The sequence below is a fragment of the Sinocyclocheilus grahami genome, unplaced genomic scaffold (genome assembly GCF_001515645.1).
Source record: "Sinocyclocheilus grahami isolate Dianchi unplaced genomic scaffold, SAMN03320097.WGS_v1.1 scaffold1.1, whole genome shotgun sequence".
Lineage (NCBI taxonomy): Eukaryota > Metazoa > Chordata > Actinopteri > Cypriniformes > Cyprinidae > Sinocyclocheilus > Sinocyclocheilus grahami.
The window spans coordinates 3,214,762-3,225,657 of NW_015505180.1; the positions used below are offsets into that span (position 1 = coordinate 3,214,762).

The following is a 10,896-nucleotide window of genomic DNA, read 5'->3' on the forward strand; positions in this document are numbered from 1 at the left end:
TTTAATTATTTATTTCAGATTTTAGAGGGCCCCAACCATAACGATTGCACCCTGATTTCAAACCTGACATTCTTACCAGATGTTCGACTGTCAGTCCCTACCCATCAGCCTTTTAAATAACCTGAGCTCACCTGTCAATCACCCAGCCACAGCCAGACAGAAATGGCACATGACCCTGCAGATCATGTGCAGAGCTTTTGACTTACTGTTCTTTACCTCATTGAAATGATAGTTGTATAGGCCTATATGTGTGTTTTTTTAAGAGGGGGAATGTGATACAGAGGATTGAGAATCTCCAGACTCTACGCAACCTGCAGGTTCTGGATTTGTCCTGTAACCGGTTTCAAAACCTCTCGGGTCTCCAAAACCTCCATCTCCTGGGAAACATCAACCTTGAGAGCAATCTGGTAAAGGAGCTGTCAAATTCTTGTCATATTATATTATGCAAATGACTCTAAAGTTATACCTCAGAGTACCACCAATACCACAACAATGAACCAATTTAGCCAAATGAAAATGATTAGAAAGGTCTAAAATGTAAGAAAAGTCTAAAATTTGCCAGAAAAAACGAGTACTGTGTATATATATATATACCCTCAAAGTACTACTAAGTACTACTACTCAGATCTCCCTTTGAGGGTTCTGCCCCAGTGGAAAGTTGTTGAAGTTCTGAGAGTGTAAATGTGGCATCACGCACGATATTTCACTCAACATATAATTCTCTTTGTTGTTCTTTGTGTATCAGATCAGTGAGGTAAAAGAGGCTGCACATTTGCATGACCTGATATTGTTGAGAGAAATGAATCTCCTCAGAAACCCAGTGCAGGTGAGGGCACCATAAACATCTCAGAACCACAATACTGGACCTAATGTCATCACCTTATTCTTAATGCCAAATACTTTCTTGCAGGACCAGGATGACTATAGACTAGCTGTGATATTCCTCCTTCAGCACCTCACCATTCTGGATCAACACACTGTAACTGCAGAGGAGAAGGTGATTGTGTGATCTGGAGTAGAAGGAACGATTGCTTTACATCTTTAGTTTCTAAAAAGGGAAGTGCTGTTTATGGCTTTGAGATGGAGGAAGCCTATTTTTGCCTAACATTTTGAAGAGCATTTGCTGGCTGGTTGAAGTCAAGAGCTCTGTGTTCAAGGGCTGAAATGAATAGAACTTGAAAGCTCTGAAAGTTTGTCGGAAAACAAAGCACATATTTCAATGATTATGTCAGGGTTGAGTAGTGAGTCCCATTCCTGTCTTTCATTTTCAGGTGTCTGCTGTGAACAAGTACGACCCTCCTCTGGAGGTGATCGCAGCCAGAGATCACATGACCCACTTGATGTACCAGCTCATGCAACCACAGGTTATTTTTGACAGGTACAACTTTTCGATCCACTTTCCTCTTCATTTTATGAGCGTTTCTAGTCCACAAAGGCCACTTCCCTCAAGCAGAAAGCCCTTCAAACCACTCACAGCGCTCAAGTCTGAACTAAAATCAATCTGGAGCTGTGTAGAGAGGCTATTTGAAGTCACCCAGTTGGTTATAAACTACATGGTTGAACTCACAGGAAGTTCAATAGCATTAGCTAATATGCATTTTCACATGTTATTCCACAAGTACTCTCCCCAGTCTGGATGCTCCGTACCCCATGTTGGTCCTCACTGGCCCTCAGGCCTGTGGGAAGAGGGAACTAGCCCATAAGCTGTGCCAGGAATTCAGTGACTATTTTGCTTATGGGTAAGTTTGGAGTGCATCATAAAAGTCACTAAAATATGAATTTGTAAACAAATGAAATATTAATTTGTACGGTGTTATGTGATATTTTGTTCAAAGTCTGCACAATATTGGGAAAAAATGACATTGCAATATTTTGTTTTTCTGCGATATGTATTGCAATATAAAACAAATACAGTAATTTTCTCAAGATGACGTGAATATATATTTGAATAGAATTATTCATCATTCTTGAGTGTTTTCTGTTGGGGTATGCAACTGCATATAAAATAATTATATAAAATTCTTTTTTTTCTTTTCTTTTTTTTTTTACTTTTTACTCTGAAGACTTTTTTGTGTGAACCATACTTTTGGGGCTGAATGATTTGGAAAAACTTTCCACTTGATTTTTCTTAGGCAAAATTCCTACAGTCGACCCATTAAATGTCTTTAAAATAATAATAATTATTATTAATATTATAAATGTATTAGGATTGTTATTAAATAAATATATTATAAAAATAAGAATAAAATAAGAACTATATTTCAACAATACTTTTGTAGTGGTAAATAAAAGCATACTGCCAAATTATTAATTAATAATATTTTTATAGTACTATTTATGTCTTGATTTCTTCATTATCAAACATTAAACCATCAAGCTTTTATTTTGGCCGTTTGCCTGCAAATAAATAGCCTACTGTACATGCACTGTTGGTTTCTGAGTGAACCCCAGCACATATATTTGTTTAATTAAATACCAGCCTTTGCCATATGATAATCACACTAAGCCATATCGCAATATATATTTCAATATATCATGCAGTCCTACTTTATCTCGAGTTTCTTTAATCGATTTGTTTGTTTTAGTGCCTGCCACACCACCAGGGGGCCCTATTATGGGGAAGAGGATGGATCAGACTATCACTTTGTCACAGAGGAAGAATTTCAGAACATGATTCAAATGGTAATTCTCTGTCCAGACTTTTATCATATTCTGATCTGCTTCGGCAGTATTTTAGTCATATTTAGTTTTTAGTGTTACAGTTTTAAGCCCATTCATCTGGAGAAAAGGACTTCCTCAGGCCATATTGGTCTTTAAAGCAATGACATGCCAAAAATGTGAAGAGGGGAAAGAATTCACCCTAGATTCTCTTTTTACCCAGGCCCCTCAGGTGCTTCTTAGAAGAGCGCACACCTAGTCTTTGCCTCCACTATCTCGTTTAGCTCTTAAGTGTTGCTTTATAAGTCCAGTGTGATTGATTGATAGAGGCTGGAAGAAAGCCTTTTGATGTGTGATTATAACCTTATGCCTCCAGAGCAGAGAAAGACAGAGGCGAGTTTTACAGACTAACCTCCCCTACCTATATCACACCAGCACAGATGTGTGTCAGCATTCTGTAGACGCAAACGTTCCTTGGTGCTTTTCTCTTGGCCTGTTAAAGCAAATAGTGTAGAGGATTAGAGCATGGTTGGGATTTGTACTTATGTTTTAAAACCATCTTGACCAGAGATGTAGAAACATGTGTTTGAGAATTGCTTTGTGCGAGTAAAAGCTTGACAGATAGCGACTTCGGCATTGCAGCGGCTAAATGGACCCAGGTGCAGTTGAACACAGGGGTCAAAGGTTTGTCATGTGAGAAGAACGATGTTCCCTTGCAACCCAAAGGTCAAGAGTTCAGGTCATTCTGCAGTGAATCTGTGCTGAACATCCATGATGCCCAATTAAGAGATGAATTTGAGCTCAATGCCATCATGTTCCATTTACAGTCTCTTTTTCAGTTTTATTCTCTCACTGTCAGGGTCAATTTGTCCAGACGATGCAGTACGGAGGACATTGGTATGGCCTGTCGCGGGAAACTATTGAGCGTGTGGCTCGTGAAGGTCTGGCCTGCTGTGTGCATATGGAACTAGAGGTATGGTATCAAGAAAACGTGTTCCACCATGTTGACCAAGCACAAAACTGGGTCAAATGCTCCAGCAGTTATATATTTTGGACGTTTTTGTGTGTTTGTTCCAATACAGGGAGTGTATAGTTTGAAGAACTCATATTTTGAACCCCGTTACGTCTTGCTGATCCCCACTGTTGTTGATACTTACGTCTGCTTTCTGAAAGCAAGAGGATTCTACAGCAACACTCAGATGGAAACTGCCGTGTCTCGCATTGACTTCTATGCCAAGATCAACAGAGAATCACCTGGCTTCTTTGACAACATCATCCCTTGTGGTAACAAACTTTTATCAACCCATTAAGGTCAATTACACTGTCTTCTATCTATATATCTATAGGAATATACTTTTGATTTCCCTTAGTGAATTGTAAGAAACACCTAAGTGACAATAAAACAACTTTGCCTGAGCAGGACATTTTCAAAAATGTATAAATTTTTTTCTTTTATGGAAACTCAATTGCTCCTTCTATTGCTCCTCTTCTATTGCTCCTCTTCTATTGTGCTCATCAGATGACCGTGCTGAGGCCTACCATACTCTAAAACAGTTGGTGAAGGAGTACCTGGGTCTAGAGGAGCATGGAGGAGGAGGTGACAGCAGCTCAGTCACACCTGACAACACCTCCACAAGTGAGCTTTCACAGTCCCATTTTGCCATACGCTAAGACCCAATGAAATTGCTTGGCAAGCGCCATGTTCTTTTCAATGTTGATATTTCATCTGGAAAAGTATTCAAATTATTTTATTTAAAGTGTTTGTTTAATTATTTATTTCAGATTTTAGAGGGTTTTTTTATCTTTATTTATCTATGCATTTATTTATAGTTTTTAGGAGTATAATAACATGTTATTATACATGTTGGCATCTACAAAATAACAGACTTGGACTAAAGGCCACAGAACTCCCAATTTGATTTCATGGGGCCTTTACATGAAGTCAGTTTTGTCTGCGGGGCACTCCGACAGGATTATAAAGAATATAGTTGTAAATAGCTGTACTCAGTGTGAGGCTATGGCATTTCACTGCTGCAGCCACAGCAGACATCTGTTCACGATGGCCGAGTGCCCTTACGACAACTCTGTTGTAGACTCAACTGGCGAGTTACTGGCAGCCAACACAACAGAGGCCACTGACCTCATAGACTCCTACAGCAGAAACTACCAGAACAAAATCCAGGCCAAAATGACCCCTCAGCAGACCCCTGCAGTAAGTCAGAGTTACTGATTCTGATATTTTTACACGATTATTGGCTTGATATAATCCACAGAAGCTATCGTGGCGAGGAATAGCAGATAGGAATTAAATGAACAGTCACACTCATGCAAACACAATATTTTTTTTAACTCCATAGGAAATGGCTTCCAATCACCAACGCCAGCAGCTGATTCGGGAAGCTCTGAGTGGGAAGAGTCCTGGTGCTTATGCCGAGCTGTTTCAGAGGTAACAGAACTCTTGACTGTACATTACCCAAAGACTGTGACTGACAATGAGATAGAAGATCACTGATCCAACCCCAAAACATTGGCTTGGTCCAAAATCTGGTGAGCTGCCTTGCTGTCTACATAGGCAGACATCATGCTAACTCAAATTCAGCCTCAAAAGTGACTGATTTGTAATGCTTTTCATAAGCAACTACAACTCTGCACAACTAACGATTTCAGTAGAATTTAGCGTTAGCACATTGAAAAGCTAATGATGCAACACTGTACTTCTATAATTAAATTGCATGCATAAATATACTCTACTTTTCATAATTTTGTGGACAGTACAATTTATTATATATATATTTTTATAAATTTATACTTTTATTCAGCAATGATGCATTCAGTTGCTCAAAAGTGACATAAGACATTTATAATAATACAAAAGATTTCCATTTCAAATAAATGTTGTTCTTTTAACTTTTTTTATTCCACAAAGAATCCTATAGTTACGTCTCATGGTTATGAGAAAAATATTAAGCAGCACAACTGTTTTCAACATTTATAATAAATGTTTCTTGAGCAGCAAATCAGCATATTAGAATCATTTCTGAAGGCTCATGTCAAGTCAAGTCACCTTTATTTATATAGCACTTTTAACAATACAGAACAATACAGCAACTGAACAGCATTAATTAGGAAAATATTGTGTCAATAATGCAAAATGACAATAGTAAACACTCAATTTTCAGTTAAAGGCAGTTCATCATTGAATTCAGTGATGTCATCATCCAGCTCAGTTCAGTTTAAATAGTGTCTGTGCAATCAAGTCGACGATATCGCTGGAAATAAAGTGTCCCCAACTAAGCAAGCCAGAGGCGACAGCGGCAAGGAACCAAAACTCCATCGGTGACAAAATGGAGAAAAAACCTTGGGAGAAACCAGGCTCAGTTGAGGGACAGTTCTCCTCTGGCCGGATGAAACCAGCAGTTCAATTCCAGGCTGCAGCAATGTCACATAGTGCAGAGGACTCAGCTGGTTCCTGTGGTCTTGTCCCGGGACTCAACTGGTTCCTGTGGTCTTGTCCCGGTGGCCGTCTAGGAGACAAGGTCCTCACTGGGGATCTATCTCTGGGGCTCATCTAGTTGTCCTGATCTCTGCTGACATTCAGGGCTGTAGAGGTCGTCTCTAGGTGCTGATCCACCATCTGGGCTGGATACGGACTGGATCCGGGTGACTGCAGTGACCATCTGATCTGGATACAGACTGGATCTGGTGGCTACGGTGACCTCAGAATAAGAAAGAAACAGACTAATATTAGCGTAGATGCCATTCTTCTAACGATGTAGCAAGTACATCGGGTGTTATGGGAAGTGTTCCTGGTTCCGTTTGCCCTAATTAATGCAGCCTAAAAATCCTTTAACGGATTTGAGTATTAGAAATGTGTTAGTGTGCTATGTGTAAGCCAGTTTAAAGAGATGGGTCTTTAATCTAGATTTAAACTGACAGAGTGTGTCTGCCTCCCGAACAATGTTAGGTAGGTTATTCCAGAGTTTGGGCGCTAAATAGGAGAAGGATCTGCCGCCCGCAGTTGATTTTGATATTCTATGTTTTATCAAATTTCCAGAGTTTTGAGAACGCAGTGTACGTGGAGGACTATAATGCAATAAGAGCTTGTTCAAATACTGAGGTGTTAAACCATTCAGGGCTTTATAAGTAATAAGCAAGATTTTAAAATCTATACGATGTTTAATAGGGAGCCAGTGCAGTGTTGACAGAACCGGGCTAATATGGTCATACTTCCTGGTTCTAGTAAGAACTCTAGCTGCTGCATTTTGGACCAGCTGGAGTTTGTTTATTAAGCGTGCAATACAACCACCCAATAAAGCGTTACAATAATCTAACCTTGAGGTCATGAACGCATGAATTAACATTTCAGCAATGTGACACTGAAAACTGCTGTAATGATGCTGAAAATTCAGCTTTGCCATCACAGGAATAAATTACATTTGAACACATATTAAAATACAGTTATTTTAAATGGTAATAATATTTCACAATATTACTGTTTTTACTGTAATTTTGATCAAACAAGATTTTGGTTGCATAAGAGACTTCTTATCAACTACAGTATCAACTACAAACTTGAAATAGTTAATTTTTAAGTAGTTGAAATGTTTTATTCTGATATTTCAGTCCTAGTGATATTTCAGTGAAATTTCAATTATGTTTTGTTGATAAACTATTTAGCCATTTGATTTTTTTAGTAACTATATTTAGTTTTACATAGCTACATTTCAATGGCCTAGATTAGTAACAAGCTATTGTGTTTTTGTATATAATGCCCAAATTTTGTCTCCTCAGCAAAGAGCATCACCACAGGCTGGTGAGTGTGTGTGTTTATGGTGCTTTACTGATACTGTTGTGTGTGTTTGTGTGTGTCACAGGAGTGCACCCACAGCTCCATCATCATTAGCGTCTCAGTCCCGGCCTCCACCCGGCCCCTCTTCCTCCCCAATGCGTCCTGTTGGCCTCGGCGTTCCTGACCTCAATGAGGACAGCAGGTATGCCACACACATCTTGACATTTTCACCTCTGGCCCCAGAGCAGCAAACCAATTAACCTTTCCCCAAAGTCCTCTCCTTGTGTACATCATTTCCCAGGACGTGTTTTATCTTGTAGCCTCTCCCTTTATGTTTATAACCTCCATCTCCATTTTACACACATCCAGGCTCAAATATCAAAGTTTTCATCCTCAGCTCAAAGTTAAAGCGTTCAGGTAGCTGACATACCCCAGGCCATCTGGAAGATGTATGTGTTGCAGCACGTAAATGCAGATTTATGACTATCGGTGCTTTTGCCTCTCCCGTGTTTGAGCTCAGAGACTCTAAACAGGCGAGGAAATACAAGACTGCTCCTGTGAAATATGCATGTCCCCAAGATATTTAAATGCACTGTAATTTAGCTCATTAAGAGGAATCCTGGGAGACTTACAGAGCTGCCTCGACTGCACCACCGCTTTGCTTATTAGCTAGGGGAAAAAAATGACAAAACTAATGTGGTAGTCCAAATTGTGTTAAACAGTGACTTTTTGTTTCTTAACTGCCGGGGAAAAGCAATATGCATTTTGAGTTTGTTACTTTGCAATGAAGTTATGAATTTTACTGTGCTCTTTATGAAATCAATTGAAAATGCAGGCCGTGGAATCATGGGATATCTGTGAAGAGACCATTGCCAACTCTCTAAAAAAATACAAGATGCCAATCAAAACTTATTAAAACCTGCTTTTAATGGGTGTCTTGAGATATTTGTTTATTCAGCACTGATGTGTGTGTGTGTGTGTGTGTGTGTGTGTGTGTGTGTGTGTTTGTGTGTGTGTGTTTAACAGAGTCCTATAGAGAGAGTCATTTTCATATTGTTGTTGCTATTTGGATTTTCTTTTCAGCTGAACTGAGGATTGTGGCATAATAGGAACTTTGTTGGGATGTTAGTTAATTCAAATTTGCAGTCAAATTAATTAGACTACTATTCAAAATTTTTGATCAGTAAGAATTTTTTTTAAAGAAAAATTTATACTTTTATTCTGCATGGATTCATTAAATGAATCAAAAGTAACATTTAAGACATTTATAATGTTACAAAAAATTTCCATTTTGAATAAATTTTCTGTTGCTGAAAAAAATGTATCATGGTTTTCACAAAAATATTAAGCAGCTGTTAAACTGTTTTCAACATTGATAATAATAGGAAATGTTTCTGGAGCGCAAAATCAGCATATTAGAATGATTTTGAAGGATGTGACACTGAGGACTAAAATATTAAATTTAAAATATATTCAAACAGAAAACATTATTTTAAAATGTAATATTTCACAGTACTGTTTTACTGTATTTTTGATCAAATAAATGCAGGCTTGGTGAGTATCAGAAACTTATTTCAAAAATATTTTAAAAATCTGACCCCAAACATTTGAACCATAGTTTACCATAGTAGATGATATGCTGATGAATTTACCAATTTAAAAAATGGAAATTACATCAATATTTGCTGAGAAAGATCATTTACGACATTATTACATTATTGTGGAAGTTAAATGAAGTATTAAACACACACAAAGTTAAGTGAATATATTGCTTCTATTATGTCCATATCATTGATCATAAACCGATCACTGACTTAGGCCCAATCCCAATTCTATTTTATACCCCTTACTGTACTCCGCCATTGTTGTGTATGTTTGTTTGCGCTTGCCTTTAAAATCGACACATACTGCGCATGTCTACATACCTAACACGTACTACGCACGCGCATGACGTCACCGTTTTCAAAGATTCCCGTTTGGGGTGTTTACACGGAAACGATAATGGTGGCGTTTTCAAAAACTTGCACTTTGAAAATATACATTTTCAGTCCCCAAAACGCAGTTGTCGTGTAAACGAACAGGCAAAACGCATAAAAAGTTTCCCGTTTTTGGCTGAAAACATTGTCGTGTAAATGGCCCCTTATCAAAATGGTTTAATGTTGTAACTTTCTTTTTACTTTATTAATCTCTCGCTTTGTCTACTTTCACTCTGTCTCAGTTCGGAGGAATCTCGTGCCAGTTCTGGCTTGTCCATGAGGAGCTCAGCAGGGGCATTCTCAGCAGAATGCTCAGCCCAGGGATCAGACACTGGGTCACGGCCTAACATAGAGCCTTTGGATATGTCTATTTTGGGACAGGACCGGGACTCTCTTAGAGGTGAAGAGCATTTTCCTCTCTGTTCATACATTACACATTTTAACATCTAGTTTGTACATTCATAATACGTTTACGTTTTAGAAGCTGTCTGTACATAGATATTGTACATATCTATTTAGAAGTTTGTTCAAATACCTATGCCTACTCATGAGATGATCTTAGATTCTAGTTTATGTGACTAATGCATATCTGTTTGATGTCTCGCAGGTCACATGGACTCTGGTCTGACCCCTGATGCTCCTCGGTCAGTCTCTGAGCGGGTCTCGCCAACACTCCCCTCCTCCCCAGGCCGTCCAGGTGCCAATGTTAAACCAGTCCTGCCACCCATCCCATCTGGAAGAAAGACCAGTGATTCTGGCTCAAAGGAGTAACTGACAGTACAGAGAGCTGCACAGGGTATAGATATTTGCACATCATGTGAGTGTTAGTGGCAAAAATAGTTTTTTGAAGTAAAGTTTAATTAACCCCTGAAGCTTCAAGCCAGCCATTCAATAAATGACAATGAAGGGAACAGCTGTGGTGAGTGCTGTGAGGCAAAAGCCAGTCAGGTCATTGGAAAATATGGAGATTCCCATCCCTCATCTGTGTCCTCCAGTGTGAGTGATCTGAGTGGCTGAAGGCTTATCCGTCATTAGCAGATCTAAGCTCTGGAGACGGCCCGAAGCTCTCAAATCCCTGGACACAGGAGGTAAGGCAAGAAAGCACTATGGAGGTCACACTTTACATTACAATGTTCATGTTACAAAATAATCACTTTGCGATAATGTTCAAAATTTTGGGTTCAAAAAAGTTTTTTTTTTTAACTTGGTTTATTATGTTTTTTATTTAAATAAGGTAATACTTTTATTTACCAAGGATGTATTAAATAAAATAAAAGTGACAGTAAAAACATTAATAAAGTCACAAAAAATATATATTTCAAATAAATTCTTTTGAACTTTCTATCAAAGAATCCTGAATCTCTCTCTCTCTCTCGCTCTCTCTCTCTCTCTCTCTCTCTCTCTCTCTCTCTATATATATATATATATATAATATATATATATTTATAGTTTTTACAAAAAAATATAATACAT

At 38.4% G+C, this 10,896-nt stretch overlaps 1 protein-coding gene across 1 annotated transcript; it reads left to right on the plus strand.

Moving 5' to 3' along the window:
- Nucleotides 1-162: 162 nt before the first annotated feature.
- Nucleotides 163-10,593, plus strand: LOC107592339 (leucine-rich repeat and guanylate kinase domain-containing protein-like). The gene is made up of 15 exons (XM_016281874.1): nt 163-186; nt 264-407; nt 746-826; nt 911-997; nt 1,272-1,378; nt 1,620-1,739; nt 2,586-2,682; nt 3,518-3,631; nt 3,741-3,942; nt 4,178-4,294; nt 4,752-4,870; nt 5,016-5,104; nt 7,533-7,649; nt 9,666-9,823; nt 10,031-10,593. The coding sequence occupies exons 1-15, from the start codon at nt 163-165 to the stop codon at nt 10,192-10,194; spliced, it is 1,740 nt and encodes a 579-aa protein (XP_016137360.1). The 3' UTR covers nt 10,195-10,593.
- Nucleotides 10,594-10,896: the final 303 nt, after the last annotated feature.

Bases quoted from the DNA above. Each gene is read 5' to 3' on its own strand.
- LOC107592339 (XM_016281874.1), top strand. From the start codon at position 163: ATGGCACATGACCCTGCAGATCAT. The intron at 408-745 runs GTAAAGGAGCTG...TTTGTGTATCAG, and splicing joins TCAACCTTGAGAGCAATCTG to ATCAGTGAGGTAAAAGAGGC. The intron at 3,632-3,740 runs GTATGGTATCAA...GTTCCAATACAG, and splicing joins GTGTGCATATGGAACTAGAG to GGAGTGTATAGTTTGAAGAA.